Source organism: Carlito syrichta, unplaced genomic scaffold (genome assembly GCF_000164805.1).
Source record: "Carlito syrichta isolate Samal-C Ts95f unplaced genomic scaffold, Tarsius_syrichta-2.0.1 Scaffold303139, whole genome shotgun sequence".
In the NCBI taxonomy this organism is placed as follows: domain Eukaryota; kingdom Metazoa; phylum Chordata; class Mammalia; order Primates; family Tarsiidae; genus Carlito; species Carlito syrichta.
In genome coordinates, this window is record NW_007247235.1 from 533,379 (window position 1) to 552,190 (window position 18,812).

At 36.2% G+C, this 18,812-nt stretch overlaps 1 protein-coding gene across 1 annotated transcript in view; it reads right to left on the reverse strand.

Moving 5' to 3' along the window:
* Positions 1-18,812, reverse strand: part of SPA17 (sperm autoantigenic protein 17) — a 31,796-nt gene that overhangs the window by 11,265 nt on the left and 1,719 nt on the right. Inside the window, exon 2 of the mRNA XM_008057840.2 lies at positions 13,556-13,626. Within this exon, the coding sequence (XP_008056031.1) occupies positions 13,556-13,626 (71 nt within the window). The remainder of the gene's footprint in view (positions 1-13,555; positions 13,627-18,812) is intronic.

The window sequence follows — 18,812 nt, forward strand, 5'->3', positions numbered from 1 at the left end:
ATGTATTTGTATATCTAACCCTTAACTGTACCCCACAATATCATAATAAAAAATATTGATTATTTAAAAAAAAAAAGATTCCTATAAACATACAAAAACAAAGACACAACATTCTCAAACTTCTGGAATACCATGAAAATGATGCTAATAGGGATGTTTATAACATTACATGTATATAATAAGAAAATAGAGAGATCTCAAGTAAGTAGTCTAATATTGCACCTATGGGAGTTGGAAAGGCAAAAGCAATCCATACCTAGAATCAGTAGAACAATAGAAATCATCAAAATAAAACCACAGCTAGATGAATAGAGACAAAAAGAGTACACAAAGGACCAATAAGATGGACCAATAAAGCTGGGCTCAGTGGCTCAGCTTGTAATCCTGCGCCTTTGGGAGGCTGAGGTGAGTGGATTGCCTGAGCCCGCGGGTTCGAGACCCACCTGGGTAGCGAGACCTCATCTCTACAATAAATCAAAAAATCAGCTGGGTATGGTAGCACATGCCTGTAATTCCGGCTACTTGGAAGGCTGAGGTGGAAGGATCGCTGGAGCCCAGCAGGTTGAGGCTGCGGTGGCCGCTACGGCCACTGCACTCCAGTCTGGGCGACAGAGTGAGACTCCAACTCAAAAAAAAAAAAAAATGGACCAATAAGATGGAAAGCTTATTCTTTGAAAGGACAAATAAGATCAACAGTCCCCTGGGCAGATTGAGAGAGAGAGAGAGAGAGAGAGAGAGAGAGAGAGAGAGAATGAATAAACAGTTAGAAACAAAAAGGCAATGTTGCAACTGACCCTGAAGAAATACAAAAGATTATCAGAGATTACTATGAACATCTGTATGTGAGTAAGCTAGATCATCAAGAGGAAATGGAGAAATTCCTGGCATCACATAACCTCCCAAGACTGAAACATGAAGAAATTGAAACCCTAAACAAGTAAATCCAAGAAATAGACTCACTAATAAAAAATCTCCCTGCCTTAAAAATATCTGAGCCTGATGGTTCCTTAGTTGAATTCCATCAGATTTACTAGGAAGAATTCTACTGAAGACTCCTACTGAAAATTCTCCAAGCAATTGAGAAGTAAGAAATTCTCCCTAGATCATTCTATGAGGCCAGTATCATCCTCATACCCCAAGATAGCAAAGACTCAACAAGGAAAGAAAGCTTCAGGCCAATTTCCCTGATGAACATAGATGCAAAAATTCTCAACAAGATTCTAGCAAATCACATCCAACACTACATTACAAGGATCACCCATCATTACCAGGGGGCTTCATTCCCAGGATGCAAGTCTGGTTCAACATATGCAAATCAATAAATGTAATCCATTACATAAACAGGAGTAAAACCAAGAACCACATGATTATCTCAATAGATACAGAAAAAGCATTTGATAAAATTCAACATCCCTTCTTGATAAAAACCTGCAAGCATCAAAGGAACATTCCTCAAAACGGTAAGAGACATCAGTTACAAACTTGTTGCTAACGTCATACTTAATGGGCAAAAGCTGGAAGCATGCTCTCTAAGAACTGGAAGAAGAAAAGGATGCCTACTCTCCTCCTATTTAACACAGTACTGGAAGTCCTAGCCAGAGCAATTGGGCAGGAGAAAGAAATTAGGGGTATCCAAATAGGAAGTTAAATTATCCCTCTTTGCAGATGATATGATTCTATATCAAGAAAACCCTAGAGTATGTCAAAAACATCCTTGCACTGATAAATGGTTTCAGTAACGTAATCAGTTGCATTTCTATACATCAACAACAAGTGGACTAAGAACCAAATAAAAAATACAATCCCATTCATTACACACACACACACACACACACACACACACACACACACACACACACACACACACACTTTGGCATACATCAAACCAAAGAGGTGAAAGGTCTTTACAATTAGAACTACAAACCACTGCTAAAGAAGTAAAAGATGACACAAACAAATGGAAGAACATCCCATGTTCATGGATTGGAAGGGTCAATATTGTCAAGATATTTATTCTACCTAAGGCAATCTACAGATTCAAAGCAATCCTTCAAAATATCAGCATAGTTTTTTACAGTCTTGGAAAAGACAATACTGAAATGCATATGGAAGCAAAAAAGAGCCTGAATAGCTAAAACAATCCTCAGCAAAAAGAACAAAGCTGGAGGCATCAAAATTCCAGACTTCAAACTTTATTACAGGACTACAGTAACCAAGACAGCATGGTACTGTTGCAAAAATAGATACATAGACCAATGGAATAGCATAGATAATCTGGAAATAAAACTATAGACCTTCAACCAACTCATCTTTGACATGGTTAAGCACACACAGAAGAATGAAACTGGACCCCTATCTATCACCATATACAAAAATTAAATAAGAAAATATCAAGGACTTAAAAATGTGAAACTTCAAACTAAAAGAATCTTAGGAAAAAACTTAGAGAACACCCTCTGGATATTGGCCTAAGCAATAAATTCATGACTAAGTCCTCAAAAGCAAATGCAGCAAAATCTAAAATTGACAGGTGGAACCTTATCAGGCTAAAAAGTTTTTGCACAGTAAAAGAAATGATCAAGAGAGTAAAGAGACAATCCCAGAATAGGAAAAAAATATTGGCAAGCTATACATCCAACAAAGGCTCCACATTCAGAACCTGTGAGGAACTCAAATGAACTGACAGGAAAACAAAACACAAAAAACTAATAGCCCCATTAAAAATGGGCAAAGAACATGAACAGACACTTCTCAAAGGAAGACATCCAAGTTGTCAACAGATATTTGAAAAAAATGCTAAACCTCACTAGTCATCAGAGAAATGCAAATCAAAACTACAATGAGATACCACCTTACATTGGTCAGGGTGGCTATCATTAAAAAGTCAAAGCCAACAGGTGTTGGGGAAGCTGTGGAGAAAAGGGAACACTTTTACACTGTTGGTGGGAATGTAAACTAGTCTAACTTTTGTGGAAATTTAGTTCTCAAAAAACTAAAAATTGAGCTACCATTTGACCCAGAAATCCCACTCCTGTGACTAGACCCACAGGTACATAAATTGTTCTACCAAAAAGACACCTGCACACATATGTTTATTGTAGCACTATTCACAATAGAAAAAACATGGTACCAAACCAGATGCCCTTCAAAAGTGGACTGAATAAATAAAACGTACCATATATACATAATGAAATACTACACAGCCATAAAGAACAAAATCATGTCCTTTGTAGCAACATGGATGTAACTGGAGACCATCATTCTAAGTGAACTATCACAGCAAAAAAACCTGAATACCACATGTTCTCACTTATAAATGGGCACTAAACATTGGGCAAGTAGGCACATAGGTGGGGACAACAGGTGCTGGGCACTGCTAAAGGAGGGATGGAGGAAAGGAGGATAAGGGGCACACAACAACCCAATGGGCACAATGTCCACTACTAAGGAGGAGAGGGCCTGCTAGGAGCCCAAACCTCACCTTCACACAACTTACTTATGTAGCAAATCCTCATAAGTACCCTACAACTCTTAAAAAAAAAAGTCATTGGCATGGGTGTGGAGAAAAGGGAACACTCATATACTGTTGGAGGGATTGTAAACTAGTTCAGTCTCTATGAAAAACAATATGGAGATTGCGCAAAGAGCCAAAAATAGAACTGCCATTTGATTCAGCAATCTCACTACTAGGTACTAAGTCAAAGGAAAGAAGTCATTATATAAAATAGATACCTGTACCTGTATGTTCATCATAGAACTATTCACAGTAGCAAAGATATAGAACCAACTTAAGTGACTATCAATGATTGGCTGAATAAAGAAAATGTGGTATATATACACCATGGAAAACTATGCAACCATAAAAAACAAAATCATATCTTTTGTAGCAACATGGATGGACTGGAGAACATCATCCTAAGCAAACTAACTCAAAAATAGAAAACCAAAGACAACATGTTCTGACTTATATGTGGGAGCCAAATTGTCATGAAGATTGAAATAACAGACACTTGGGGACACTAAAAGAGGGGAGACAAGGAGGAAGGTTACAGTTCAGAAGCTACCTATTAGGTATGATGTTCACTATCTGGGGCACCTGAAGCCAAATACCTACCAGTATGCAATATGCACTTGTACCCCCCGTATCTAAAATTCAAAAAAATGAAATGGTTAAAAAAAACTAAGTAAATGAAGTAAGTTTTCATGTGGAGAATGATTTAAATATAGAAAACAAACAAACAAACACCAGTTCTACCTATTTTGACATGACTATTAAAGTCTTCCTCCAAAATAGGTGCATTCATCACCGATGGGAAGAGCTTCTTTATCCAATAAACAGATATTTAAGAATATATTGTATAAACTAAAAAAATAAGGTCTTTAGAATTAAAAAAAGAAAATCATCCTGAAATTGCATGTGACATAATAATTTAAAATTTTAAAATATGTTTTAATTTCAGTATAACATAAATAAAGTAAAACATGAACACATGGATTCTAGTAAAATAGAAATTAACACACTCATATCTGCAGGAACAAATGGATGGAACTTCACTTTTAAACTCATGCAATGAGTGATAGTCACTTTAGGAAATTCCCAAAATCTACTGGAGAATACCATCAAAATTTGAACTCCATTCCTTCCTTTTCATTCTAATATCTGCTGGTGCTTTGTGGCTAATTGCATTATTTCAGTTGCTGAAAGCAGTGTTCTGAAATTTTAATGTACCTACAAGTTGCTTTAGAAATCATTAAAATGTAACTTCGCACACATGTTTATTGTAGCACTATTCACAATAGCAAAAACATGGAACCAACTAGGCTGCCCAGTGAAGCTGGAATGAATTTTAAAAAAAAGTGGTACATATACATGATGGAATATTACACAGCCATAAAGAAAGACAAATGTATGAACTTTGCAGCAACTTGGATGGATTGAGAGTCTATAATACTCAGTGCTGTGTATAATTTATAGTCTATAATATTCAGTGTTCAGATCTATCACAGAAACAAAGAACTGAGTACCATATGTTCTCACTCATAAGCAGACACTGAACATTTACCATAATACTATAAGAAAGGGATTGGCAGTAGCTGGAAACTGCCAGGGGAGGGAGGGGAAGGAACAGAACATCAATAAGGGTACCTGATCTCAAACCAGGCGAAGTGGGGATGAAAGGGGGGCCAAAACTTTACCTGTATGATGACCACTTGTATGCCTAATACTGAATTGTATTCCACATTTAAAATACACATATAAGCCGGGCTCGGTGGCTCAGCCTGTAATCCCACGCTTTGGGAGGTTGAGGCGAGTGGATTGCCTGAGCCCGCGGGTTCGAGACCTGCCTGGGCAACTTGGCAAGACCTCATCTCACAATAAGTCAAAAATTAGCTGGGGATGGTAGCACGCGCCTGTAGTTCCAGTTACTTGGAAGGCTGAGGCAGAAGGATCGCCGGAGCCCAGCAGGTCGAGGCTGCGGTGGCCGGGAGTGGCCACCACACTCCAGTCTGGGCAACAGAGTGAGACTCCAACTCAAAAAAACCCCCCAAAAAACAAAACAAAACAAGCCACTACACACACACAAAAGTAACTTCTGATGTGTAGACCTGGGGTGTAGCCCAATACTTTAAATTTCCTTATTTTCTTTATTTGTACAAATTTATGGGGTACCCGTGCAATTTTGTTACATATGTAGATTGTGTAGAAGTCAGAGCATCTATCACCCAGATAATGTATATTGTACTCATTAACCAAGTTCTCATTTTCCTCCCCCCCAACCTCTTCACTCTTCCAAGTGTCCATTATCTATAATTTCACTCTCTACACTAATTTGAACACATTTTTTTAGCACTCACTTATTTTATTTATTTATTAATTTATTTAGTCTGAGTCTCACTCTGTTGCCCAGGCTGGAGTGCAGTGGCATTAAAAATAGAACTGCCAGGCTCAGGTGATCCTTCAACCTTAGCCTTCCAAGAACTACAGGCTTGTACCACCATGCCTGGCTATTTTTTCTGGATTTATTTTAGAGATGAGGTCTCACCAAGTTGCCCAGGCTGGTCTCGAACCCATGGACTCAGGCAATCCTCTCGCCTTGGCCTCCCAAAGTGCTGGGATTACAGGTGTGAGCCACTGTGACGGGCCAGCACTCACTTATGAGTGAGAAAATAGACTATTTGGCTTTCTGTACCTAGCTTGTTTCACTTAAGATAATGACCTTCCACTTTATTTTACCATTTATTATTGCTGCCTGTGTAATTGTGCACCTTCTTTTCCTTCATAAAACAGGGTCTAACAGCCCATTGAGAATTTTATCAGACTCAGATAAAATTCCATTTTACCCTTTAGGCAGTTAAAGACATTTTAGGCCTAGTCTTCTTTTTTACTTCTACTTCTCATTCCAGTCTGATTCATACCAGATTTACTAGGAGACCTAGACAATCCTCTGAGTACACACCTCCAGCCAATCCCGAGTACAACTCCCCATATTAAACCAGAGTGATATTTCCTGTTTGCCAGTGTACTCCTGTGCTCTATCTCTGATAAACTAGGAGGAGTCCTAGCCTAGTCTTTTCCGTTCTGATTCTAGTCATTATCCCAATACCTCACATATTCAAATAACAAAGCATAATTTTCCGATCACTAAGTCAATGTCTATTCCAAATTCTAGTAGCTGAATACTAGTGAGTGCTAGTACTCACATAAATTGGAGATCAACCCGTTGAACACCTCTTTATTATTATTTAACAAACAACTTCTTTTTAAAATTATTATTCTTGTCTTAATGCCACTAGTTAACTTAATCAAAAACAAGATACTTAAATAATAAGTCCTTATAGTATAAATTACTTTGGTCTTGTTAACTAAAAATGGAGAATGACTCTCCCTACAGTAACTCAAGGAAGAGGCCTATGCCCCACTATCAGTACCCAAAGCCAACATTCTATTTAATCGATTCCCTGATTTCCATACTTGAGGTACAATTTATTATTTTCAAGTACTATGACAGTAATGGAAAAAAATAAAACACAAATAAAAACCTCATGCTCCATAACCCTATGCACTTCGTGCATTATGTGCTTGTCCCCATGACCATGTACTATATATGTTTAACCTTATATAGGACATCTATGTTTAATCATATGTTATATTACATCCCCCTTGAAGATAAGCATGTACATAGATCCATGAATAACCTATTCGACCAATTTTAGAGACCAGGAGTATTGACACAGTAATGCCAATTTGTAATATTACATAGGACATAAAATTATTGATCATATATAGCACAGTTTAGTCAAATCATTTCATGACAACATGCTTATCAACTCCATTAACATCTGCTTAATCACCAAGCTTTGAGAAATCAGCAACCCATTCTGGTTATACCACTCTGCTTGCTCTGGGCCCATAACACGTGGGGGTGACTAGCCTGAAACTATACCTGGCATCTGGTTCTTACTTCAGGGCCATCAAGTTAAGATCACTCACTTGTTCCCCTTAAAGAAAACCTCTTGATGGATACGGGAGAATTACATGCATTTGGTATTTTTAAAATTTTTAGTGAGTGGGGAAAGTGCTTCGACTTAGCATGGTCTTAATCAGGACCAGAAGTAGTCAATTCCATTGTAGCTGGACTTAAATTGAGTACTACGTGGCCTCATAGCAACCATAAGGTGCTATTTCATTCATGCTTGGCAGACACAATTGTAAAATGCTTATACATGCATATAACACACATATATGTGCATATGTTTTTCCATCGATGCTGCTGTAAAGGGCTTGATTTCATTTTTTTAATGGCTGAATAGTATTCCATGTTGTATATATACCATAAATATTCTTTATCTATTCATCTGTTAATAAACACTTAGATTGATTCCATAGCTTTGCTAGTGTGAATAGAGCTGTAATAAACATATGAGTACAGGGATCTTTTTGATGTATTGATTTCTGGCTTTTTTGGGGGGTATATAGCTAGTAGTGGGATTGCTGCATCAAATGTTAGTTCTATTTTTAGTTCTTTGAGAAATCTTCATACTGTTTTTCATAGAGATTGAACTAGTTTACAATACCAACAGTGTAAGAACATTCTTTTTTCTCTGCATCTGTGCCAACATGTGTTGTTCTTTGGCTTTTAGTAATAGCCATTCTGACTGGTGTAAGATAATATCTTATTGTGGCTTTAATTTGCATTTCTCTGATCAGTGATAATGAACATTTTTTGATATACCTGTTGGTCATTCACAGGCTTCTTTTGTAAAATATCTATCCATGTCCTTTGCCTACTTTTTAATGGAATTATTTGTCTTTGTTGTTGACTTGTTTGAGTTTCTTGTATACTCTGGATATTAGTGTCTTATCAGATGAATAGTTTGCAAATATGCTATCCCATTCAACAGACTGTCTTGTCACTCTGTTGAATATTTCTTTTGCTGTGCAGAAGTTTTTAGCTTAAGTCTCATTTGTCTATTTTTTGTTTTTTGTTCCCTGTGCTTTTGAAGTCTTAGTCATAAATTCTTTGCCTAGACAAATATCTAGAAGAATTTTCTGTAGGTTTTCTTCTAGTATTTTATAGTTTCAGATTTTCTATTTTAGTCTTTAATCTATCTTGAGTTGAATTTTGTGTATGGTGAGAGATTTGGGTCCAGTTTCATTCTTCTGCATATGGCTATCCAATTTTCCCAGCACCATTTATTGAAGATAGTGTCCTTTCCTTAATGTATATTCTGGTCAGCTTTATCAAAGATCTGTTGGCTGTGTATATATGTAGCTTTATTTCTGGTTCCTCTACTCTGTTCCATCCATGTATCTATTTTCATACCATTATCATGCTGTTTTGGTTACTTTATTCTTGTAATATAATCTGAAGTCAGGCAGTGTAATGCCTTCAGTTTTGCTCTTCTTGCTCAGGATTGTTTTGATTCTTTTGAGGTTCCTTATAAATTTTAGGATTTTTTTTTCAATTATTTGACAAATGCTATAGGTATTTTGATAGGGATTGCACTGAATATGCAGATTGCTTTAGTCAGTATGGTCATTTTAATGATATTAATTCTTATGATCCATGAGCATGGGATGTTTATTCATTTGTTTGTGTCATCTTCAATTTCTTTTATCAGTGTTTCGTAGTTTTCCTTGTGGAGCTCTTTCATCTCCTTGGCTTTTATTCCCAGGTATTTTATTTATTTATTTTTTACAATGTAGCTATTATAAGTAGGATTTCCTTCTTGATTTCTTTCTTAGCTAGATCATTATTAACGTATAGCGACACTACTTGTGCATTGATTTTATGTCCTGCAACTTTACTGATTTCATTTATCAAATCTGAGTTTTTTGGTGAAGTCTTTAGGTTTTTCTAAATGTGAGATTAAATTATCAGCAAACAGTTAATTGACTTCCTCTTTTCCAATATAGATGCCTTTTATTTCTTTCTCTTGCCTGACTGCTCTGGTTAGGATTTTTAGTTCTATGTTGAATAGAGGTCGTAACTTGTTGCTGTTCTTTGGGAGATTGCTTTCAACTTTTCTCCATTCAGTATGATGTTAGCTGTGAGTTTGTTGCATAAGGCCTTCATTATTTTGAGGTATGTTCCTTCTATGACAACTTTGTTGAGGGTTTTTACCGTAAAGAGATTCTGAATTTTATCAAATGCTTTTTCTGCATCTATTGAGATGATCATATGGTTTTTATTTTTCATTGTTGATGTAATATATCACCATTTATTGATTTGCATAATTTGAACCATTCTTGCACCCCTGGCATTAAAAAACTCATTTGATCATGGTGTATTATCTTTTTGATGTGCTGTTGGATTTGGTTTGCTGATATTTTGTTGAGGATTTTTGAGTCTATCTTTATAAGAGATATAGGTCTGTAATTTTATTCTTGTTGGGTCTTTGATTGATTCTGGTATCAGGGTGATACTGGTCCTATAGAATTAGTTAGGGAGAATTCTTTCCTCCTCTTTTTTTTTTAAATAGTTTTGGAAGGATTGGTATTAGTTCTTTTCTGTATATTTGATAACATTTGGCTATGGGTCCATCTGATCCTAGGCTTTTCTTTGTGGGGAGATTTTTATTACTGAATCGATCTCACTACTTGTTACTGGTCTGTTCCAGTTTTCTATTTCTTTCTGGTTCAATCTTGGTAGGTTTTATATTTCCAGGAATATATCCATTTCCCCTAAATTTTCTAGTTTGTGAGCATATAATTGTCATAATAGTCTCTGATGACCTTTTGCATTTTTGTGGTATCATTTATAACATTTTTTTTTCCATTTTTTATTGTGAGTCTTCTCTCATCTTTTCTTAGGTAGTATAGCTAGCCATTTATCAATTTCATTTATCTTTTCAAAGAATCAGCCTTTTGTTTTGTTGATCCTTTGTATTATTTTTTAGTCTCTATTTCATTTAGTTTGGCTCTGTCCTTTGTTTTTGATTTTCTTTTGCAACTTTTGGTTTTGGTTAGTTCTTGCTTTTCTAGTTCCTTAATTTGTAATATTTCTACATTTTTGATGTAGGCATTTATTGTCATCAAATTTCCTCTTAGCACTGTTTTTGCTGTATACCATGGGTTTGGGTATATTATGTTTCTATTTTTATTTGCCTCAGAATTATTTTTATTTTTTTTTGGTCTTCTTTTTTGACCCAATGGTCATTTAGAAGCATGTTTTTAAAATTTCTGTGTATTTGTGTAGTTTCCAAGGTTCCTCATAGTCTCGATTTCTAGTTTTATTCCACTGTAGTCTGATAGGATACTTAATATGATTTCAAATGTGTTGAGATTTATTTTGTGGCCTAACATATGGTATATCTTGCAGAATGTTCCAAGTTCTGATGAAAATAATTATATTCTGTTAATGTTGGGTAGAATGTTCTGTAAATGTCTGCTAGGTCCATTTGCTTTAATTTAAAGTTCAGTTTAAGTCCAGAGTTTCTTTATTGATTTTATGTCTATGTGACCTATCTAATGCTGTGAATGGGTTGCTAAAATTCCCCATTATTATTGAACTGAAGTCTATCCCTGTCTTTAGGTCTAGTAATATTTGTTTTATGAGTCTGGGTGTGCCAATGTTGGGTACATATATATTTAGAATTGTTTCTTATTAAATTGATTAATTTATCATTGTATAATGACTTTTTTTTTACTGTTTTTTTACTTAAAGTCTCTTTTATCTAATATAAGTATAGCTATTTCTGCTTCCTTTTGGTTTCCTTTTTGCATGGAATATCTTTTTCTGCCCCTTTAAGTCTTTATGTATATTTACAGGTAAGATGAGTTTCATGTAAGCAGCATATAGTTGGAACATTTTTTAAAAATGCATTCATCTAGTCTATATCTTTTAGGTGGGACATTTAATCGGCTTATGTTAAGGTTATTGATATGTGGGGTTTTGTTCCAGTCATGTTGTTAAATGTTTTATGCTTATTTTATAAATTGTCTGTTTCTTTTTCTCTGTTTGTCATTATACATTTGTAGAATTCTATAGTGGTGCCATTTGATTCATTTCTCTTCCTCCTTGGTGTGATTTCTTTAACAGTGAGTTTTATACTTTTGTGTGTTTGCATGATCTTAAATATCATCTTTTCTCTTCCTCGAGCATTTCTTGTAGGGTCAGCCTAGTGATGATGAATTCCCTCAGCATTTGCTTGTCTGGGAAATAATGTTATTTCTCCTTCATTTGTGAAGGCTAATCTTGCTGAATATAGAGTTCTTGGATGACAGTTTTTTTCTTTCAGCACTTTGAATATATCATCCCATTCTTTCCTACCCTATAATATTTCTGCTGAGAAGTCTGCTGCTAGTTTGATGGGGTTTCTTTAAAAGTGACTAGATAGCCGGGCTCGGTGGCTCAGTCTGTAATCCCATGCTTTGGGAGGCTGAGGTGAGTGGATAGCCTGAGCCTGTGGGTTCGAGACCCACCTGGGCAACTTGGTGAGACCTCATCTCTACAATAAAAAAAAAATCAGCTGGGCATGGTAGCGCGTGCCTGTAATTACAGCTACTCTGAAGGCTTAGGAGGAAGGATCGCCAGAGCCCAGTGGGTCAAGGCTGCAGTGGCCAGGAGCGGCCACTACACTCCAGTCTGGGCGACAGAGTGAGACTCCAACTAAAAAAAAAAAAAAGTGATTAGATGCTTTTCTCTTGTTTTTGGAATCTACTCTTTCACTCTGACTTTAGATGGTTTGATTTTAATGTGCCATGGTGAAGAACTTTTTTTGTATGATTTTAATTATTTTGGGATCACTATACCTCCTGTATCTGGATGTCAAAATCTCTTGCAAAATTTGAGAAGTTTTCATATAATATTCTGTTAAATAGATTTTCTAAACCTTTAATCTCTATTCACTCTTGGGAATATTGATAATTTGAATTTTTGGCAGTTTTATGTTGTCTCAGACGTCTCAAAGGTTTTATTTGTTCTTTTTCTTTCTTTTTTATTTTTTTCTGACTGGATTATTTAAAAAGACCTGTATTCAAGTTCTGAACTTTTTTCTTCTGCTTGGGCTAGCCTATTGTTAAAGCTTTTGAATATATTTTTTATTTCTGTTAATGAAGTATTTATTTCCAAAGTTTATGTTTGGACTTAAAAAAAAATCAACTTCCTTGTTAAATTTTTCATTCATATCTTGAATTGCTTTTCTTCATTCTTTGTATTGGTTTTCAGATTTCTTTTGCATCTCACTGAGTTCTTTTAAAATTAATATTTTGAATTCCTTATCTGGGATTTCTAGAATTTCTTTTTGGTTAAGATCTACAGCTAGATAATTATTGTGTTCCTTTAGGGGTGTCTTATTTCTTTGATCTTTATGTTTTCTATGAGACTTTGAGTTTCTATCAAGTTCCCAACTGATGTCAACAATGCTGTACTAAAGAGACTTTCTCAACCAGCATTCCTCATCTGAACCACAGAACAGAGAATTTTTTGAGTGGCTATTTTCTCAAATCTTCCAAGAATGATATATAATCAGAACCATGCTAGATACAAAGTATGACACTGAATCCTTATGTGCATCTTGCCTTTGGTTTAGGGGCTATTATTATTATTTTGTGGAACCTTGGTCGAGAAAGGCTATCTTTTAGAAAGTTGCTCAAGAGAAAGATAGAATTAGCTTTATAGGAAAACTTTATACTATTACCATATTTAATTCTAATCAGTTTTTTGTAATATGTCAATGTAATGAAATAATTGGACTAATAGTGTTTTCGTTTATGAAATATAATTTATTAATTCAACAAGTACTTGCTGAGTATCTGCTATTGCTAAGCATTGTGCTGCTCAATAAAATTTGAATGCTAATTGATGAAATAATTACTCTATAACTTTCAAGCACCTTCTTTCTGTTGATCATCTTTACGCTTAAGCTAAATATGTGTACATGGTTCAGGGATGTTAGAAAAATATTATTATAAAAAAAGCACAAGTAAGAAGACTTAATAATTATTTGTGATGCCTCACACAATTTTTACAATTCTAGGGAGATCCTAACAATCTATGTCTCATAGACAGGGAAACAAAGTAGTGAATCTGTCAACATCAAAGGACCATACCTTGAATGCATGGTTGTTGTAGAAGCGATCATCTACCTTAGCCCCCCATTCTGCTGGATCAAAGTTGGTTTCTAAATAATAAAAATATAACAATTTCAGACTTTACATTTCATGTTTCAAATCACAGGTTCTTTTCTTGACAGTTGAAAATTTTATTGACATTGTACATAGCTTAGCACTGCAGACATACCAGTATCATTAAATATATGATGACCAATTAATCATTAGATGAGCCCTTGGGGATAATTAGAAAAGCACTGAAAACATAATTTCTGCCTTCATAGATTTTATAATAAGATAAAATAGAGAACACATGCCACTACTCAAATATAAGTATAGATACTTATAAACTCAGAAAAATGCACATAAATAAATGCTAAGTAGTCAGGGAGTCTGAAAAAGTAAAACACGGAAGACATTTTTAAAAAATGAAACATATTGGGCTGGGCTTGGTGGCTCAGTCTGTAATCCCAGCACTTTGGGGGGCCGAGGTGGTTGGACTGCCTGAACCCAGGGGTTCGAGACCCACCCAGGCAAATTGGCAAGACCTCGTCTCAACAATAAATCAAAAATTAGCTGGGTGTGGTAGTGCGCGCCTGTAGTTCCAGCTACTTGGAAGGAGGAAGAATCTCCAGAGCCCAGCAGGTCGAGGCTGCGGTGGCCAGGAGTATGTCACTGCACTCCAGTCTGGGTGACAGTGATACTCCAACTCAAAAAAAAAAAAATGAAGCATATTATATAGACAGTTGACACAGACAAGGAAAGGTAGCTACATTTAAACATAATTTTTCTTTAGCTTTATATTATGAAACATTTCGAACTTTAAAAATAGAGAGACCAACATAACAAACCCCCAAGTGTATATTACTTAGATTCAATTATCAACTCATGATTTATCTTATTTTATTTATAACACTTTCTTCTGATTATTTTCTGCCTTTTCTTCTGATTATTTCCAAATCAGTCCCAGGCATCCTATTATTTTATCTACAAATATTTATTTTGGTATGCATCTCAGTACATCAAGACTCGAAAAACCACAACACGGCCAGGCTCAGAGGCTCAGCCTGTAATCCCAGCACTTTGGGAGGCCGAGGTGAGTGGATTGCCTGAACCCGCGGGTTCGAGACCTGCCTGGGTAAATTGGTGAGACCTCATTTCTACAGTAAATCAAAAACTAGCCGGGCGTGGTAGCGCGGGCCTGTAGTTCTAGCTACTTGGAAGGCTGAGGCGGAAGGATCGCCAGAGCCCAGCAGGTCGAGGTCTCCAGTTAGGTGACAGAATGAGACTCCAACTCAAAAAAACAAAAAACAAAAAAACCCACAACACCATTATCACACCTAAAAATACTAACAATAATTCCTCATATCATAAATTATCCAGTCAACTATCATAATTTCCTCCGTTGTCTAATTTATTTAATTGTGAGTTCAAACCAGGACACTCCAAAATGGGCATACGAGCACCTTATTGTATCTTTTAAATATTTATTAATGGAAAATCTCCCACCCCTTCATTTTTTCCTTGCAATTTATTTGTTGATGAAATTGTGTCATTTTCCTTTGGAGTTTTCCACAGTTTAGATAATTCTGCCTCTATCCCCATGGTAGCTTTTAACAAGTTCCTCTGCCTTTGAATTTCCTGTTGCTCTGTAGTTAGGTATAAAGGTTTGATTCTTTTTTGGAAAGTATACTCAATTGGTTCTGCTGTGTTCTGTCAGGAAATTTGTAATATCTAATTGTCTCTCTTTTTATAATTTTCATGGGCTCCTTGATGATCACTGCTTAGATAATTTCTTTAGGGATTGCAAAATGATAGTGCTCTAATTTAATCACCAACTACTTTTTTATTCTCTAGAATACTTATTAAAGAAAAAACTTTTCCTCATCAACTGTTTGGTTATACTGAAGTATAGTTCTTATAGAAAAGGAAGGTTAAATGTTTGATTCTTTCCCTTTATCAGTTTTTATAAAAATCAGAGTTTTTTTAGAATCCTTTCAAGGTGACCAATGATCGTTTTTTTTAACCACAATGAATTCATGAATATTCAACAAGTTGGATGAACTCCAGTCCTTTGCATTTATTATTCTTATTGATGCTCTAATTGTTCAAAATTTGACCAGTGGGAGCTTATCAAGTGCTTAGACGCTCCTGAGTCCTTTGGAAAACGCCTCTAGGAATTTTTGATAGCCTCCTTGTTTTCTGGTATGGCGAAATGTTTAGCCTCATCTTGCATATTTCCTGCCCTGCTCACGGAACTAGCTAGTTCTCCAAGAAGTCCTGGTTGCTGAGACGGACCTAGAGATGACAGCTAGGGGCTAGGTGTTCACTGGTACTAGATTGGTCATAGTTTTGAGGTTTTTTAAATGTACAGAGCTAGAAAATACTTCTTTTATTTTTAAAAGAGAAAACATATTATGAGTTCACATTGATTTTTTTAACACAAATTTAGAATTACTGGATTTTATTAGCCTCTTTCATTTTCATAATTGAATGTCATTTTTCCTATACTAAAAATCTTATTCTTAATAACACTAGCATAGTTACTTGATTTGTTCTATAACATATAAAATACTTTCAGAATAACTATAATACTATTAAGTGACTTTTGAAAGTAGTTTAAGATTTTTTGAAGTTCATTTTGTTTTTAGGATATATGCACCAGGGATGTACACATTTCTGTGCTTTAGAATCACTTGAAATAATTCCTTTCTGTGTGTTTATGCTACCCCAGTCAATACTAGTCAGGTTTATTTGTTTCACTTTGCTTTTAAATTTTAGAAATTGCTTAACAATTTTTAAATTTAATTTTTTTTTTTTGAGTTGGAGTCTCACTCTGTTGCCCAGACTGGAGTGCAGTGGCCGCTCCCGGGCACCACAGCCTCGACCTGCTGGGCTCCGGCGATCCTTCTGCCTCAGCCTTCCGAGTAGCTGGAATTACAGGTAAGCGCTACCACACCCGGCTATTAAATTTAATTTTATCACTGTTAAAATTTTATGATTCAGGCCAGGCTCGGTGGCTCAGTCTGTAATCTCAGCGCTTTGAGAGGCCGAGGTAAGTGGATTGCCTGAGCCCACGGGTTCAAGATCTGCCTGGGCAGCTTGGTGAGACCTCATCGCTACAATAAATCAAAACAATTAGCCGGGCGTGGTAGCGTGCGCCTGTAGTTCCAGCTATTTGGAAGGCTGAGGCGGAAGAATCGCCGGAGTCCAGCAGGTCCGGGCTGCGGTGGAGCGGAAGTGGCCACTGCACTCCGGTCTGGGGGACAGAGTGAGACTCCAACTCAAAATAAAATAAAATACAATAAATAAATAAATAAATAAATAAATAATAAATTTTATGATTCCACATTCAAGATATTTTCTATCCTGTTCTCTCTACCCTGTTCCTTCTCTCCTAAAGGTAGTTGTTACTTTTTGTTAAAAAAGTATTCTTTCATTAAAAATATAAATGAACAGCTATGTATTTATATCAACTCCTTTGTTAGATAAATGAGAGCATATTAAGCACACTTGTTCTCACCTTGTTTTTTTCACTGACTGTATCCTGAAAATCCATAGCATCATCTAAATATCTTTCTAATCTCTTAAAACAGCTATATATTATTCCATTGTGTGATGTGGTCTAGTTTATTTAACCTCCTATTATGGATATTTGGGTTGTTTCCATAAATAACAATACAATGAAAAAGGAGATATGGAACTTCTGGATCAAGGGTTATGTATATAAAATTTTGGCAGGTATGGCCAAGTTTCCCTCCTTTGGGTTGTACCATTTTGCATGCCCACCAGCAATGTATATAAATGCTTACTGCCCTCACAGCTTTGCCCAGAGTATGTTGGCAAACTTTTGGCTTTTCTGCCAATATAACAGAAGGGTTGTTGTTGTTAGGTCAGTGTAGTTTTAATTTGGAGTCCTGTTGTGATATGTTAGTTTGAGTATATTTTCATGTTAAGGGTCATCTGCATTTATTTTTTGCCTTTTTTTTCTATAGGGTTTTGTAAGCTTATAACATATTCTTTTTAAAAAAAGAAATTCTTTACTTATTAGGGTGATAACGCATTAGGATATAAACTGCAATTTTTTTCTGTTTGTCATTTGTAGTTTTTGTTTTCCTTATACTGCTTTTTGTCAAGTAAAGTTTACTTTTATGGTACAATTTTATGAATCTTTTTTCTAATTGCTTCTGAATTTTGATTTAGCTAACAATTTAGCTAGTAAAATTTGTTCTTCTCTTACATTATAGAGATATTCATCCATATTTTCTTCTAGTATCTGCATGGCTTATTTAAAAAAATATTTAAATACCTAAGTTGGAATTTATCCTGGTGTGATATAAGAAATTGATCTAATTTTATCTTTTTCCAATCTACCTCAACATCATTTAATAAAAGGTCCACTTTTTTCCTAATGATTTGAGATACCACTCATATTGTATATTAACATGTTTCCAGCCACAAAAATAAAAATTAAGACTAGTAATCACCTATGAGGAATAAGAAAATCCATGCATTGTGTGGGGTACTGGGCTACCAGTCCATAAGTTTTTTTTTTTTTTTGATTCGAAGTCTCACTCTGTCGCCCAGACTGAAGTGCCGTGGCCGCTCCCGGCCACCGCAGCCTGGACCTGCTGGGGCTCCAGTGATCCTTCTGCCTCAGCCTTCCGAGGAGCTGGAACTACAGGAACGCGCTACCACGCCCGGCTAATTTTTTAATTTATTGTAGAGATGAGGTCTCCCCAAGTTGCCCAGGCTCAAGGCAATTCACTCACCTCGGCCTCCCAAAGCGCGGGATTACAGGCTGAGCCACCGAGCCCGGCTTCATAAATATTTTTTGTATGTGTGTGTGCCTTTTTAGAGAGACTGAATTCTTTTTTTTTTTTTGAGTTGGATTCTCACTCTGTTGCCCAGACTGGAGTGCAGTGGCATGCTCCAGGCCACTGCAGCCTCGACCTGCTGGGCTCCAGCGATCCTTCCCCCTCAGCCTTCCTAGTAGCTGGAACTACAGGCGCGCGCGCTACCACGCCCGGCTACGTTTTCTGATTTATTGTAGAGATGAGGTCTCGCCCAGTTGCCCAGGCGGGTCTGGAACCGCGGGCTCAGGCAATTCACTCACCTCGGCCTCCCAAAGCGTGGGATTACAGGGTGAACCACCAAGCCCGGCTGAGAGACTGAATTCTGATACTTGCTTCAGTTGGGTGGAGGTTGGTGCAGTGCTTAAAATTTTTTCAAATGGTTTTATCCATTACTTATTCGT